The sequence below is a fragment of the Petromyzon marinus genome, chromosome 43 (assembly GCF_048934315.1).
Source record: "Petromyzon marinus isolate PM22_M1 ecotype Great Lakes invasive population chromosome 43, UKy_Petmar_22M1.pri1.0, whole genome shotgun sequence".
NCBI classification, from domain to species: domain Eukaryota; kingdom Metazoa; phylum Chordata; class Hyperoartia; order Petromyzontiformes; family Petromyzontidae; genus Petromyzon; species Petromyzon marinus.
Window position 1 is genome coordinate 562,709 of NC_133709.1, and position 17,672 is coordinate 580,380.

The following is a 17,672-nucleotide window of genomic DNA, read 5'->3' on the forward strand; positions in this document are numbered from 1 at the left end:
TTGTATTATATTTTTTTCACCTACGTGACTTTACCGAATAAAACCAAAGAGTATGGATTCTTGGAGTCACGAAAACTTCAAATCTAGAAGTCGCCTATTATGTTTGCATTTTCAGGCCACTGTTATTGACGACTGCGTTTAAAAAAAAACTATTTTATTGTGAGTTTTGTTGTCGTATAACTTTATTGACACCGGGCACGCATTTGGGGTGCGTCTTACTTTCCGTAGCGCCTTATATACACACACGCCACTCGCCATGAGTAATGCCAGCTCAGCGTTGCGTTCACTGAACTTCACATTCTGTCCGCTCTGTGGAGCAACTTTTAAGAGGGAGAGAGGGGGAACAATGAAACCGGCCGAGCCGGGGCACGTCGAAGGCAGCAGCCAGGTTGAGAGCGGCCGGACACCTGAGCACAATGAGCACAATGAGCCCTCGCACCAGCCCGGAGCCAATCGGCGCACACGCGAACGGAACCGCCCGCCCGTCCGCCCGTCCGCCCGCCCGCCCGCCCGCCGGCATTGGCCACGAATAAAACCCCCCTCTGCAACGCGCTTCTCCCCGAGACCTGCTGGCCTCAACAATCACAAAGCCGCACATTCCAACAAGTCTTCCCCCCCAGTAAAGGGCTACTACGGTCGTGTTAAAAGTACGAGGCGACTCGCAGAGTTCGGCGAACCAAGCGATCCGGGTGTAAGCGCCATGGCGCTGTTGGTGAGCGGCATCATCCGTGCGGTGTTGCCTAAGACTCTGGCCATTAAAAGCTTCGTGGTGCTGTGTGTGCTGGGAGCCGGGATCCTCTTCGGCTTTCACGTCACCGTGCACAAGAGCTTGTGTGTGCGCAACGATGCGAGGTGAGGATGCTGCTGTGTTCTCCCCACAGTTCCACGCGTGTCCATGTGCTGCATCATCATCGTCACTACTACCAACTTCGCTGTTACCGCTGCTACACTTGCCCCAGCCCACGCCTTGCGTGATGGTTGCTTCCACAGCTACCGGGGGTATAGGGGCGGCTGGGGGAGGGAGAGTGGCTTGCGGTGTGTCGTTCGTGGGTGTGGAGGGGGACGTGAGTGAGGTGTTTGACCATACTTCACCATGTTGGTCAGTGCGGGTTGGTGAAGAGATGTGTGTGTGTGCGGTAGTGTGTACATGAAGCCGCTTCGTGTGTATTTGTGTGTTTTAAGAAGACCCCCGTGTAGCCTTAACAGACTGTTGGGGCAAGTGCTCTTAGCGAGTAGCACCTGTAAAGGCCGGCACAGCACATGAGGGGGTGAGTGGCCAGCACCACGCTCGGCCGCCTTTGTCTCCCCAGTGGCGACGTTTACACACCGCACCAGGTACTCTGTTGACGCCGAGTCAACCTAGGGGAGGCCCAGGACCGCTTCATCAGATAATACAATCGCTTTCACCGGTGTTGGCCGTGAGCGGGAATGCAAGTCGGGTGGTCGGGCTCGTCGCGCCAAGGGCGCTCACCGCCTTGGACGGCACGCGGGGCCACCACCACCCACCTCCTGCCTGGCACCGCGCGCGCGTGGTCGTGCCATTCGCGTGCGCTCTGGTTCCGCACGGAACGTGCTAGCCGTGCGTCGTGGCGAGCGATGCCACGATGCCCGCCCGCCTCGTCGTGGCGAACAACGAGGCCCGGGCACCTGGCTGGAGTGCAGCAGAGACCGCCTCCTTGTGTGCCCCAGTGTCCTCGAGCACTCTGAACCCGGCGATATGGGGTCGATTACCGGTCACGACTGACATGCGTGACGGGGCTGGCCCCCGCACTCCCTTTACCAACCCGCACTGACCAGAGTGGTGAAGTATGGTCATACAACCTTCAAACCGATACGGCGTGGGGTGGCCTTCATCAAGCGGTGGCTTGAAAAATTGGGCTGTATTTTACGCGAATAATATTGGGCGATAGCGCATCCGATTGCCAGGCTCTACTTGGGGAAATTTTGACTTGAAGCTTTCGTGACTGCAGGAATTCATATTATTTGGGTCTTTCGGTAAAGTCACGTAGATGGGTTCAAAGAAAGTAACAGAAAACTACGACGTTTCGATCGCAACACATGACGACGACCGCTTGTGTTGCGATCGAAACGTCTTAGTTTTTTTGTTACTTTCGTTGAACCTTTCTACGTGACTTTACCGAAAGAGCCAAATAATATCTACCTGGGGAATTTGCCACGACCTGCACGCTGTCTCAATGTGGCTGTTCCTATTTTTTTGTTGGTCTTGATAAATAGATGCTATAGAGTATTAATACGATTAAGAACTTGGATTCTGAGAGATTGGGTCCATTGCTATTTCCTGTTTTTTTTCCAAACAGTATATTATTTGGCTGCCAGTAGCGAGCCAGATTATCTGCAACAGAAAATAAAAAAAACCGCTGCCATGTTTCATACTCCTGTCACACTTCTCCTGCACTGGGAGTTTAACTTTCCACTCGGCATCTTCCGTGATGGATGCGGATTCTGTTCCCGTGCTGCCCGTTGTTTTCTTTCAAGTTGGAACCGGGGCAGTGTAGTGGTGGCTGGCCACGAACACAGGTTTGATGTTGAAATTCCGGTCACAGGGAGTTTGCGCCAACGTGTTTCCGTGTTCTGCATCTCAGCCGTGGTCACAGGGCCGTCCCACGGCGGTTGCGGGGCCCGGGACAAGTCACAACCGACGCCTTCAAACTACACCTGACACCGTGACGTCGAAACGCGCCCCCCCCCCCCCCAAAGCGCGGGGCCAGGGGCGGTCGCCCCGATTCGCCATAACCCTCGGGACGGTTCTGGGCGTGACTGTGGGATGTTAGTCAGAAGTCGACGTCGATGGGCAGGAGGTTTGTGTCGGTTTCCAATCGGTTCCGTTCATGGCGTGTGGCAGCACCGCAACGAATATCCAGTGGTGCGATATTTGACAAGTCAAAATTGATATTTGACAGCACAGGAATCCGAGGGTGTAGAGTTTAAAGTTCCTGACTTGGTTTAAAGTTCCTGCAATAGTTTGAATTGCGATGTACGTTTCGGTATTGATGAGTAAATGGTGACAGATTTTTGCTTCCACTGTGGGTGCAGTGCTCTGTGGTTGAGAGTGCCAGGGCAGCGGCCGATGTCTGACACAGGGAGGCATCCTCTGTCATGGCTTTGTGTCACCAATGCGAGACCAAATGCTGCCATTGCATTGTCCCTGTACTGGTCGCCTTTTGGCTGCCTTTGGTCCAGCACTGGTGAGACAAATTTGTCAATGGTGAGGCTTTCTCTGGTGTCGCCCAATCATTTTCCAGGAGTGAATATGTAATTATCAAAGCATATTTGTTTGTTAAATCCGCTACCACCTGACACAGCCAATTAGTAATGTTTGTCACGTAAACAAAACCTGTCAATTCGTTACTAGTACAGCACACCTGTGTGTTGGAGAGTAAACCCATAACATTTATATTTCAAGTAGGACTTTTCACCAGTATTTACAACTTGCATCATCAGGCAACAGTCAGAGTTGTGGAAATAACCTATTTTGGTGACGAAGACATCCGCTTCATTCGCTTGATTTGGAGCTTCTCCAATTTTTGGTTTGAAGAAAAGTACCCTGCCCAAAAACCTCTTATGGATAATATTGGTCGTGAAAGTCTACGCGTTAGACATTTTTACCACAGGTGCGTGTGGTTAATGCAGACTTAATACCTTGTATAATAGGTGTCTATTTGGTGCTTGAACATCTACACATCTGTATTTATACCAGAAATGGTTAGACCAGTTTTTTTATTATTATTCAACATATTCTTTGTTGACACTTTGATATTTGTCATGTACGCATTTTGCAAACCACATACGCATGTCCTTACACGTAAAGCCTGGTGTCAGGTATTCATTGCGTAATCAAAACACAGACGGTTGGTACTTGTTTCAAGCAATCTGCATTCCGCTCTGTTAGCTTCGCCAGCGATTACACGTGGAAAAAAGACTTGTATTCTTATTATTACGTTTGCAGTTTAGCAACAGATATCGTTAAATCAAATTAACAATGCTACTGGAAAGACAAGAATAAATTATAATCACAATGTAATTGTACTTGCAGCACTTAATTAGTAAACACTACAAATGTTTGTGGCACAAACTAAACACGAGAGGATATATACTATTGTAGAAGCGTGATTTGTTGAATTTGTCAATTCGTCGTAAAACACCTTGCCAAAGAAATTCCGTCGCTTCGAGTTTTAGATGTGGGTGGATTCTTGGTCAGCATTTTAATACCTCGGCTGGTATGCGAGAGGCGCGTTGCTTTCCACCGTCGTCCACATTCATCGTCGTATCAACAATAAGAGTGCTTCGGTACATTTGGTGCTTGCGTGGACAATGTACGTCACGACCGTCAGCGTTGCGGAGATGGAACCTCTACGCGTCTAATGATGCCGATGAGTGGGGCTGACTGGCCCCACTCATCGGCTGCCATGGGGCGGCGAGATCAGTCTCGACTCCCAACTTTTAGGTGGTATCCATTTGATTTTATTACTTGAGCAATTAATTGGTAGAGTAGATTATTGCTCATATAATCGGAGAGTCCAAGGGCCATTAATGAGGAAGGTGGGTTGGAGGGCTGCGGCATGGATACTGTGCAGGAGATTACTAATAAAGGGCTCTGTACCCTTTTTTAGTTGCCATCAGTGGATCTGAGGTGTGGGGGGGCCACGATGACCAGGTGTCTTGATTGGGGCGGGGGGGGGCACCATATCGAGACGCTTGATAACCCACCGCTGTATGAGGGAAGGTGATCGCTCTCGGACAAGTTGATGATCACCTGTTTTCCAAATGCCATTGTGGCGTGAGTCCTACAAGGAATACAATCCCTTCTGGGTGTGAACATGAGCCATAAGCCACGTCGCAGCAGTGGGTAGGTGCTGTTTAGGATGATAACGATCACAGAGGCAACGCTTTTTGGGGCATTGCAGGTTGCTGATGTAGCGTTGACTGTTGTCAGTAACCTACTTGTTGTCCAGAACTCCGCTGACGACTCTTGATACTTCCATGCTAAGAGGACTTTGTGTGCAGTGGTCGTTGTAGCATTAAAGCACGGTAGAAGCTGGTTTAGTTTGGTGTATTGTGAACACACGCAGTGCACCATTACCTCCTGGCCAAGTAAACCTCCCAACGTTGCGCCAATGTTGGCATATGGTGAGAACCGTTGGCTCAACGTTCCATGTTTACCGGGTTGGCTGCAATCTCCATTCGTATCTGTTCTCTGCCCTCTTCATTCCCACAAATGCCCCTTCCTTGAGATCCTCCACCATCCCGATCCTCGACTTTCCTGTCTTCATTGTACCGGATGTTCTTCTTAGCAACAAAAACCAAGCACACCTACAGTATTCAACTACAGTACTCGCAGCTGACCTCACGTTTTGGACAGTGCTGTTTTTTTTCTTTCCAAACGTACGTTCTGGATTGAGAAACCTCCTTAAGGAAAAGCCAAACAACGGAGTTCTCGTCATGGTTCAATAAAATCAAAAATATTTTAATGACGCGAGGCGAGTTGAGGTGCAGTTGTGACGAAACTCAGGCTTGGCTCTCCAGCAGCTACCCCCCCACCAAGCTTCGTTATTCGAGGCCAAACGGTTTTGCCATTGTGAATGATTACAACCGTGTAGAGCAAGCAAATGAAGGCATCAACATTGAACTTCTCGCAGCGTAACCAGGCAGTATGACGCGGGGATGACAGCTGCTCACCGTGTGTAACGCATTCTCCATCGTCGGATGCGACACGCTGGGCGTGGCTTGTGGGGGGGGGGTTTCCTGCCTTCGGGCAGCGACACTACAGGGTGGTCGCCATGTTTTAGAGGCCTGAGTAATCTTACTACAAGAATGTAATTGATGATAACAATGGTTTCATTTATTTACTTGGCCACTGAATCGTCACAGCCCTATATACAAGATACTGTACAAAAAGCACACTTATTTCCTGTGCCTAGGCCTAGTTTTACTTAACTACGTCTTCAATATTGCCAAAGAAAATTGGGAATTTAGGACAAACTATTCTTCATCAACACCAGCAATGCTCAGTCCACTGCTAGATGAAGGCCTCACCAAACTGTCAAGTTCAGTTTTAGTTTGTTTAACCAGCCGAGACCTCAAGGGACCGTGGATGATAGTCGAATTGTCACGAGTGACCTGGGTCTCCAAAATGACAAGCAAACAACAACAACAAAAATTCTGTACTTCAATGAAGCAAATAGAAATCGACGCCAAAACAACAAAATAGAAATCGATGCAATACAGGACTCGAATATACTGCACAAACATAATATTCAATAAAAAAACAATACTGTAACAACAGTTTGCTCGGATAAATTACTGCAGGATATTAAACGCTATAGTGCAGTACAATTTAAGTGTCAGAAACGGCGAACTTAGGGTGATTATTGCACAACATTAATGTGTAAATAGACGATGTGATGAGACTCGAATATAGTCGCAGTTATTGCACAGAATCAACAACTCGGCATCACGTTTGTGATGTAGGTGGTCATCGTGTTGTGCTTTTCATGATGACCGCGTTACTGAACTTCATGTCCACAGCAGGCATTGTGAGACTCAACGACGAACACTTTATTCCTTCAAGGCGCATGTATACTCTTACTCTTCATTAAACACAACACGTTCTAATCAAGATGACAACTTTGAGCTTGACGTGTTATTAATGCACCCAGTCTGTAGCCTTTCATTACAGGAGAACTCCTCTTATCTGCGGTCGATTGCCTGTGACCCTTATTATCCATGGCAGCTGAAGGATCCCTCAAAACGCCACGGGCCTATTGCCTATTATCTGTCAGTATCTGCAATGTTACCCATAATGCATCGCAGAGAAGCTTCTAATACGCGTGGTATGTCCACGGGTAAGAGGAGTCTCGGGGCGACAAATTCATGCTCTTATACGCAGGGGGATCCACGGGTATCGAATGTTGTGTCATTACTCCTGTTAGCCATGGTTTTTTGTATGTATATGAATGTATGTTGAACTTCTTTTGGACCGTTTGTAGCCAACTGCGCTAATCGTAGGTGTGGAGGAAGCACCACAAACTAAACACAAAGAGCATCTCTAAAATAAGGAGTTTTCAATTTGGATTTTAAAGTGCATAGCTCCAGTGGCTTCATAATAAAAAGATAAGAGGAGTTGTGCACCGCGAATTATTCAGATTATGAGCGGGGTAATCTGCGACTTGTTGTTCCCCGTGGATAAGAGGCGTAACATTGTGGATAAGGCCACGATCATAAGAATTGTCATATAGGTCCGCCTTATTACGTGGGAGTAAGAAGAGTTCTGTATTCAGACTGCAAAAAGTTTTAGTTCCATACACTGTGCTGTTTTCAATGGGGATGTGAACGATACTGCCTGTCTGAAAAGAGAAACCTGTCCTGGCTTGTTTGTAGGAATTATTTCTACAGGAAATTGTCTCCCAGTCTGAACCAAGCTGCAATGTAGCGATGACCCTTAAATACATTTGCATACACTCACGAATGTGTATTGTTTGAAGGCGATTTCTTTGATAAGTGAACACATTCCGACAGTGTGGCTCTTATCTGAGCATCTTTGGCAGAACAAAATCCAACAACAACCATTGGACACGCAGAGTATACCCTTGCCTGTAAGAAATTACAGAATACACTTGCGTGTAAGAAATTACACAATACCCTTGCGTGTAGGAAATTACACAATGTCTCAAACAAGACACAGCTGGAATGGTTTTGTCATACTTAGGACTCATCGGCACAGGATGGTCACCAATGCTCACTGCTGATGACACCTAATTGTGATGAAAGCGGTCCTCGGCTGTCTATCACTGCATCACTGCTCCCTGTCAGTCGGTCACATTTGCTCACATTGTGAAAGCACTGCAAGAAATACTGATGGTGTTTGCGTAATGCTCAGAGGTAGAGTGCTTCATACACGTTTTGGTGGGCTGTTGTTTGAAGCTGGTCGTTTTCCAGCCTGCACTATTGCTCTGTTATGGTGGGGTTTTCCCTGTCATTTACAGGCTTGACGTTTCATAAAACTGTTGGTATCAAAACTGGGCAGACATTTGCTATTTGTAATATTTAATTCCGTGTAATAGTCACCACACCTCTGGTGCTCCGATTGTATTTTTGCAATCCAGGTTTTTTTTTTAAAACCTGGATTTCTGATGTCATTGTGCTCTTTCCAGTAAACATGCCAACGTTGGGTCAACATTCCGTGTTTATTGGGGCTGCCTGCTATGATGTGTATGCAGTACGGTACTGCGTAGGGGCAAAAGAGTTGAAATTAACAACAAGTCGATGAACAAACCTCTTCCCATGGTCAAGGGGCAGGCATTGGTGTGCTTGCACTGTACCACTATGGTACTTGTACTGTAACAGCCCTATTTGTCAACCCACCGGTGGATGAGGGCCTACCCTCGCCGCGTGGAGACGTGGGGGGTTATTTGGCCACGTTTCACCATGCTGGTCGGAGAAATCTGAGATAATTGAGTGAACTTAATGAAATGTTCTGAGAGCCGTTGAAATGTCACGTTGATAACATTAGAAAGAACAGGTGTGTTTGTACATAAGTGGGTTGAGAAACTTCCCAAGGTGTGTGGGGTGGGGGCTGCTCCCGTAATGTTAAGCGGTTACTTTGGGCCCCAAGGGGTAGGGCCATCTAATCCACCCCTCCTCATCCACCTCGTCTTCTCATCCACCCCTCCTCATCCACCCCTCATCCACCCTATCGCTCCCCCTGGGATCTGCCACTAGCTGTGAGAGGAGTGTAGTGTCAATGATTCAGAGACAGAGTTTCTAGGAGGCACTTTCTTTATTAACAACTTTCACGGTCTCGTCCTCACACTCCACAGTAGCTCAGCCTAGTCTGTACACAACACTAGCCATCAAACACTGACGGCGCTGACTGAGATAGCCAACTACTATCCTTCATAGCGCAACATCTAACGGAGACGTTTAGCGGCGACGAGACGACTCCATTCCTAGAACCGGCACCCTTGAGCCCCCCCACCCACTCTCGGCTCCTTTTATACTCCCAGCGCGGCCTGGCTCCGCCCTGACCGCGCCTCCCTTCTCGAACCCTCCAGCAGGTTCCAGGGGCCTCCAGACGGGGTCCTTTGTGACCCTTGCCCCAGTTCCTCCGCTCTGCCCACACCCCGTGCCCGCCCTCACCGGCGTGTGTGCTGTCTGTCCACCACAGTTGCCGCTGCTGTCCACCAGCCAGCGCGATGACACTACACTTGCATGGCTGTGCTTTGTATGTCCATACATCTCACGTGTACATTCACAAATGCTTGGATATGCACAGACACAGAATTGGGATTTCCACCTACAAAATGAGTAATTTATGACAGATTAATTTAATTTGGTCACATAAAGCAAAGCTCCAACTGCCCGTTTGTGATGTACAGTCAATAACTTTTGTTAATTTACACTGAATGTAATCTGATGATTAATTATACAAATTATTTGGCGATGCTGCTTTGTTCACAGTCAGTGGTGCACAATTCACAAAAAGCACTACCTTAAAATATAAATGTTCTTACAAGAAGCAACATTTAATAAATGACTCTTCTTCGCAGCACATAGGTCAGAGAGAGTTACAGAGCGAGAGGCCACAGAGGGAGACCCATGCTGTAAAGAACGGCCATTGCATGAAATGCCACTTATTGTATAGGCAGTGTTATTGATGAATGTTAGTTTGTATGCCGATTTAGATTTGCTCAAGAACCCTCAATCAGCAGTGAATTAACTGTAAGGGCTGTAAATTAGTATTGTGATGCTTAGCATCATATGCCTCGGACAAATAATGTCGATAGACGTGCGGCTGTCATATAACCCTACCCCCTGTCACTGTGACAATCCCCCCCCCACCCAGCTGCCAGGACATTTTGTGGAAAAGGGCTCAGACGCTCTTTCAAAAACTCAAGGTGGGCAACACCGCAGCACCGGCAGCGGGGGACGTTGTCGCGGTGATGGAGGACGTCGTCACGACGACGGAGACTGACTACAGAGACGACGAAGAGGAAGGCGTGCACGAATGGCTGCAGCAGAACGTCAACGAAAGCATCAAAATCGGAAACGACAACGACTACTTCCGCGAGGCCAAAGCGGCGCCCTCGGTGAGTGGCCCCAGTGGACGCGGTGCCGGGCCCGTTAGGGGCCCTGCCCAGCAAACGTGGAACGTTGCGCCCTGAGGCCAACGGTTCCAACCTCCTTGGCAACGTTGGGTAAACGTTGCGTGTTTTATTGGATAAGCAGAAAATTATTTTCGGCTGACACTCTGCATGAGTTGATGGAACTGGTATGGTCCAGAGACAGGGGAGGAAAATACTCGCTCCGAGTGAGTGGTCAGGCATATTTGTCATTCCACCCTTTATCTTGCAAACTGCTCCACTCATCGGTGACCTTTGGTTGCAAGACCAGTTTCGCCTTCCCCTTCAAGTCACAGCGAGGTTTATTGAGCCAAGTTCACCTTCAACGCGCGCGCACATTCCCTTGCCTACCCACAGTGTTTGTTCAAGACCAAAATTGGCAAAACTCCAAGATGCTCCACAGCACTGGCGTGCACTGCACCGAGGACTCGCAACTCGCACAGAGACCCACAGACTCGTACAGAGACCCGTAGACTCGTATGCTATGTTTGACTTGGCATACATCGCACTGGTCATTGCACGCGCATTGACTTCAACGTAGATGGTGCGGGGCGGATATTTCGGGAAACAAGCAACGCCCACCATCTTACGATGGCCATAAACCACTTGCCTCAAAATGTAAATGTAACCCGGGCTCTTTCCCCTCAAGCAAATGTTCTTTTGCTGCTGTTTGCGGCGGTGTTGTTGGTTTAAGGGCTCGTTCTCACATTTGGGCTGCGTGCAAGCGGCGACTCGCCAATTCGCTGCCGGGGCTACAGCGGCGGGCCCCGTGTCGGTTCCCATGCACATTTTTTTAAATGATAGTTTTATAAAATAATAATTTGATAATTTTTGCTTTTTAAATTCTCGGTTCAATTAACATGTTTAACAATTATACATTGCAACTTTCATAGATCTCTATATTGCTGGCGCTTGACGTTTTGGGCCTTTAGATCTATTCTCAGCGACTGTTTAAACAAAAAACCCCAACAACTTACAACGGAGTATTTTGTTTATTAACCTGCTAACGCGGTACCTCGGGTACTGCAGTACGATATACAACTTACTCCTAGTCGTTTGATATTACCCTAATATGTTCGTAGGCCGTGTACAGATATTGAGAAGAACATTGTGATGAAATATCTGCATATTTAGCACCTAAAAATAATAAGTCTAATATCAGTTTAAGCAAATGAAGCAGTGTCACGTAAAGTAAAATGTTTGGTTGACTTGCGACAGACGTTAAGCCGTGGCCGCCCATCTATGATCAACGTGCGAACGAGTGATTCGCTTGAGCCCTGACGTTCGAGTCGAGCCCTTGGTGACAAGCCGTGAGTGCGATGAATGTAAAGTGGCATTACTCAAGGCCACAGTGGCACTCCAACATGGGGTCGATGGCGCACCACGGGGAGCCGTGAAGCATCTGGAAACGGCTGCTCTCCGGCGGGACCGGGACGCGCTCGCCCTGCGTGCTCATTGCTAACGAGGCTGTCTGACTTGGCCCTCTGCGATATTCACGTTCAACACTGTTAACCGGCACAGAAGCAGGACTCCCATTCGTAGGAGGGCGCACATTGTCTGTACGTACGTGGAACTTCTTTCGCACCGTACATAGCCAACTGTGCTAATTGGAGGCGTGGAGGAAGGACAACAAACTAAACGCAAAAAAAAGTTCTGAAGAAATTCGTTTTGAAATTATATTTCCGGCTACGATGACCTAAGCCAAAAAAAGAGCGGTCCTGGCATCGGCCGATTGGGCGGTCGAGGTCGGCATAATTTTAACATCGTGAGCTCGCGAGGCGACGTCAATGTCGTTGTAAACGATCCCGGTCAACGTCGCCCGGCTCTCGGTCAAATAGCGAGCGGGCGACCCCTGACCTTGGCCACCCACAGAGCACCCGGAGGCAACCCGGCTCGCCAGCTCACGGGGTCGGCCAGCCATGTACCGTCCGGCAAGTACCGTTTTCTTTGCATTGTCGTCGTCGGCAGCATCAGCGCAGCGTCGCTTTTGCTGCCGAAGGCAATGAGCCGTTCAATGCCATTGCCGCAGCATGGTAGGGGGAAGTCAACATACACAAACATATCTCGTACGTACGATATGGTTACACACGTTACAGCTGCGTCATCGTTATAGCTCTTTGGCAATGTATAACAATAATAGCTATTTGCACGCATCTCTTTTTCCAGAACGGGTGTCGTTTGACAACCTTTTGACGCCTCCTCTAGTTTCCATGGGGCTTGCTCTCATTAGACTCGGTGTGAAACGTAACACCTCGGACGCTGATGGCTAATTTAATTGCGTGGCCGGTCACGTTCAGCTGACCCCCTTCCAGCTCGTCGGGCTGTTTCTCTTGAGTATTGTACAAGTTGCCGTCACGCCAACGCCGCTCACCCTCGCAGCCAGCGGCTTTTGGCTAGCCATCGAACAAAGATGGCTACCGCGCGCTTTCAGATGCGCTTCTGTGGCTATCTGGATCGCTCTTCCCTCCGATTGTTAGGAAGCCACTGGAGCTTTAGAACTGCTTCATGTTTTTCGTGTGTCGTCCTTCCCCCGTACCTCTGATTCGCACAGTTGGCTACAAAAGACATTCAGCATACATAGATACAAGAATGTTCACAATTAATTCAACCGGTAACACAAGTGCGGTTTTCCGGGTGGGCTACTTGTTGAGCAAAATTTTGTCAAGCTTTGGCTACAGACTACTGCAGGCATTTTTAACTCCTGCATTTCAACGTTGGGCAAACGTTCTGAACATGTAGCCCAATCCGGGAAACCACACGAGCATTACGAGCGGCTGTGAAAACCCCACGAGTTCAAATGTTCAATGTCATAATGGTATTTATTAAAAATATCTTTACTTTCCACTTGAATCACCTTTCTTGTTTTGCGAGGCAAAGCGAAACATTTAGTACTTAAGGATATTTGAATTCACGTGGCTTGCCAATTAAAAGCCAAGATGGCAATTCCTCGCCATCCGCAGGGGTGAGGTTCCTGGAAAATGCCGTGGTAGGCGAATCCACGGTTGGTAAAGTTCAGGGCCTATGGGAAATAGGGGATTTCTTCACTAAACACGAACAAAATACAGTGCATTACACAATAACGAAATATCACGTAAATAAACGTTAAAATAACTTTACCTTTTGATATTGAGGGTAGAAGTCCATGATGACGACGACAACCAATGAGATTGTAGATTTGAAGCTTTCGTGACTGCAAGGATCCATCCATACTCTTTGGTTCTATTCTGCGTGACTTTAACGAATAAAACCAATGAGATTATGGGGGAGGGGTGGTTAGAAGGAGGGGAGGGTTCCCCCTCTTCCTCCGGTCATCAATGGCAAACGAGTGGGCAGGCAAGGAGGCGGGGGCGGGCACAGAGGCGCTGCTGGCTGGATCCGTGGCGCTGGTGGCTGGAATGGTGGTGCTGTTTCTTTTATTTTTTGAAAGGTTAGGATGGATGGATGGCTGCTGCATCATTTGTTTCTATAAGTTCCAGATAGACCTTCCCATATGGTTACGACGTGACGCGGTCCGTACGCTGCAAAAATCGCAACAAAACAGACTGACAGCCGATCAGCTACGCAGTGCCATGGGTGGCGTGGCGGTGCGGTGGAGAAACGTGGCCCTGCGAAATTTATAACTGCGTGTTGCGAACCCGTGCTTACCCACAGATATCCAAAATGTCCAAGTTGCGTTTGGTAAATTGGTATACAGGTAATAATAAACCATGTGTATTTGAATTTCGCGGTTGGCAAGTCCACGGTTGCGAAGGATTGCTGTACTGTATAACTCCACGATGATATGGGGGATCAGTGTCACGAATCCTATTATTCACGTGGTTATCAACGATTTACTCCTCTTATCTGCGGGATAAAAATTCGCGAATAACCCCGTGGGTAATGGGGTGAATTTGCCATTCAGCACCTCTTATCCGTGAAAACCCATGCTTCACTGATAATCGCAAGAAATAGGGTCCTGGATAATAGGAGCTGTTTTGCATAATGGAGGTAACGGATAATAGGGCTGTGAATAAAGGTCTCCTGGCACTGTATTACTTAGTGGTGTTTTCTTTTGCGATTAGTAGCGTAAATCCAGTTGCACATGGTCGCTTCCACAGTGAAACCTTTCACCGTGATGTTGTGCATGGCATCGTTATTTTGCAGTGACGCATTGCGTTTGTTTTTGTAGGATTTTAAAGTCGAATTGAGTTTCCAGTCTCTGTATTGAGACGTCGTCACGCACTGTGTACGGTTTAGCAACCGAGCTACGGTGCATGCATGCGCATCCTTGCCACGTCCGCACGCATGGAGAATCCGTTTCTGTTCACTGCAGGTGAAGGCGTAGCCTTGCGAAACAAATCGATACGGAGCGACGCAAATCCACGAATGAGTCATCACATGGCGATAACGGTTGTGGTACGAGTTTGAGCAGTTGCGATAAATTGTTGCGCCGACGTTGAGTTCTGCCTCCAGGCAGAGGCAGTAAACGGGTTGGGGCATGACATGTGTTATGAGTTTGGCAGCAAAGTTAATGACTTTGGTAGATGACAAGCATACCTGTTTGTGATTGATATATATTTGAACATGGCCCAATGATTGTCGCTGGGGATATTCAAGTGTGGCCGGGTGATGCAGTCTACCAGGGATGGGTTTTGTAAATGGTCCATCTAAGACCAACCTCAATCCACGGTGAAACACTGGAGTTGTCTTAGAAAGCACGGTCGCATAATCGTTTTTGTAGCCACATCATAGTAAGTGAACAGTTGGCAATATGGGAGCATAAACGATTTGTTTACGGTTTGGGAGACGATGCTTATTTTGGTAGAGAAAGCCAAGGTTACATTTTTCTCTCCTGACCACATTTGCATTACGTTCGAATGTAACAACGAAGAGTCAAAGATCGGACCAGGCTGCGTTTCGTCTCTTATCCATGCTGTGTTCAACTCATCACACCGCAGGGCACAATACACTCGCTCACCCAATCACTCACTCATTCCCTAATACCACAGGACACACCCGAGGGCACAACACACTCGCTCACCTACCCACTCACTCATTCCCTAATACCACAGGACACAACACACTTACTCACTCACTCACCCACACCGCAGGGCACCTCGCTTCTCTTGATGCTTCTTCCCTCGCACCGCTCCACTTGGGAATTCTCTCCTCGCATCGTCTCATTTCGCAGGCTCCTATGACTTTGTTCAACTCCACAAACATTGTTCGACCCTGTCCATCACAACTTTGATGGTGCTTTAAAGCTTTCGTGACTGCAGTAATTCATATTCTTAGTTTTTTTCGGTAAAGTCACGTTGAAGGGAAACAACAAAATAATAAAATATATATAAAACAATAAAAAAAATTCTCACGACGTTTCGACCATAACTCAAACGGTCGTCTTCAGGTTTGAGTTATGGTCGAAACGTCGTGAGATTTTTATTTATTGTTTTATATATTTATTATTTTGTTGTTTCCCTTCAACGTGACTTTACCGAAAAAACTAAGAATATATATAATTTGATGGTGCTGTTTGTTGCTGGCTACATTACGTTTTGGGCCTTTTTGGGTCCCTGTGCCTGGCAAACTGTTGGAAGGAACTGATGCCGACTGGACTAACGATTTGATGCTCTGATGATGCGATTTAGAGCTGCCCACAAAGCCTGCGAAAAAGGGTGATGGCGAACGCGGAGTTGCGCAGACTGTTCCAGTTCGACCTGCCGGTGCTGCTGTCGAAGAGCCACCTCAACTTCAACGAGTGGCAGAGACTCATCAAGTACCGCCTCCCCTACGGCTGGAGAGGCATGAACTGGACCGGTACGTCCGCCCGTCCCGTGGACGCGTGGGACTCGTCGAGGGTCGCGCACGGTTTGGAATAAACTTGCACCTTGTGAAGGACAACCAAATTGCAGGTTCGCGTGCGGTGGGGTGTAGTGTAGGTACTCCCACCTCTTCCAAGACCTCTGGCCAGTGTTGAAGAGCGGAGGGGCTCTCTGGAGTTCCTCCGAGTAGAGACCCTTTGGCCCCAATAGGAGGGAGCAAGAACTCGCGAGGCCAAGAACTTGGAGACAAACCAGGAGATGCCAACCTGTGTTGCCTGCCGAACCGGCGCGACGGCCAACTCTGGGGGGGGGGGGGGGGGCGGTGGGAGAGGGGGGAGGGGGGGACGAGGGGGGTGTTTTTCCTTGTAGCAACTTGCAGTAGATTATTTAAGAGCGGTGGGCGCCGTTTATGGCAAGTGCTCGCACATTTGGGCCTGCGAGTGTGGTGGGCGCGCACCGCCTGGAATATTATCTTTGCGGTGGCGAAAGCACTGTGCGATCTCCGCCCACGGGAGTTGAGGGTGGTTTGGAGACACGCCAAGAAAATCCCTGACGCTCACTCGTGCGAGACGCACGGAGAACACGGCAATGAATTGACATTTTACTTTTTATAGAAGTGGTGTTTTTTTTTCTCACTGTAAAATGGGGAGTTACATTTGTTCGTAACGATTCTGTGATCTCATTAATCGCAACAATCATTCATACAAACTACTATAAAGTAATTCCCCTAGCAAGTAAATACAGGAATTGGCTGCAGTTTGCTACAACATTGACAGTGCTGTTTATTTCTGGTCACTCGATGTTTTTAGCTTGTGCTCAAAAGCTGTTTAAAAAAAAAGAATAAATATTTGCATATTATTTGCTTGAACGAAAAACAATGTATCCTTGGCCAAAGTAGGCGAGCAGTGATTTGAAATTTTCTGGGTTTGGAATCGATATTTACTGCATCATTCTGACCCTTGTGGAGACATTTCAGCAATGGGGGGGGGGGGGGGGGTCACCAGTGTGTGTGGCTGTGCGTTTAGTGTTGTCATTACGCGTACGTACGAGTCGCCATTACACTCGCATGGCTGGGATAGGCACTCTACCTTGCAGCTAGGGTGTAGCTTACACTGTTCACATTTTACTTTCAGCTGCATCATCATTTACAAACTGCTTTTGACATCAATCCACTGCTGGATGAAGGCCGTCCCCGAGTTGTCAGCAACCCCCGTGGCTCTGCCATGTGCCCACCCACCTGGAACGGCACTCATTCGTCAATAAACGCTGTGGCCTTAAACGAATATGATCTAATATTCTAGATTTAAAGCTTTCGTGGCTGCAAGGATCCATACTCTTTGGTTCTATTCGGTAAAGTCACGTAGGTAAAAAATAAAACAACAAAAATCACGACGTTTCGGCCACAACACAAGCGGCCTTCATCAGGTGAAGGGAGCAGACTGTCTTGAGGACAGCGCTGGAGTGAAACACAGCCACGCTCAGACCGCGACCTTTAAGCTGTGTGCGAGGAAACAAGGTGCCTTGACAAAGGAATTAGCATAACAATTAGCATTTGATTGGCCGACTTAGCATGATGAACGGTGTAGAGGTGGTGTACATGCCGGTTGGCGAGGGGGGGAGGGGGAGTTTACCTATTGATGGTGTGAAAAGGGAATTTTTAAGAGCTGTGAAAGTTTGGGGTACCACTACTTGAAAAATATACTGTACCATTGAAAATTAATGTTTGGTTCGA

At 48.0% G+C, this 17,672-nt stretch overlaps 1 protein-coding gene across 1 annotated transcript in view; it reads left to right on the forward strand.

Annotated features, from left to right (window-relative positions):
* The first annotated feature begins 490 nt into the window (after positions 1-490).
* The window catches only part of LOC116951416 (alpha-N-acetylgalactosaminide alpha-2,6-sialyltransferase 2-like), a 30,663-nt gene continuing 13,481 nt past the window's right edge, over positions 491-17,672 (forward strand). The window contains exons 1-3 of the mRNA XM_032969982.2: positions 491-852; positions 9,863-10,106; positions 15,767-15,935. Of these exons, the coding sequence (XP_032825873.2) occupies positions 701-852; positions 9,863-10,106; positions 15,767-15,935 (565 nt within the window). The 5' untranslated portion in view covers positions 491-700. The remainder of the gene's footprint in view (positions 853-9,862; positions 10,107-15,766; positions 15,936-17,672) is intronic.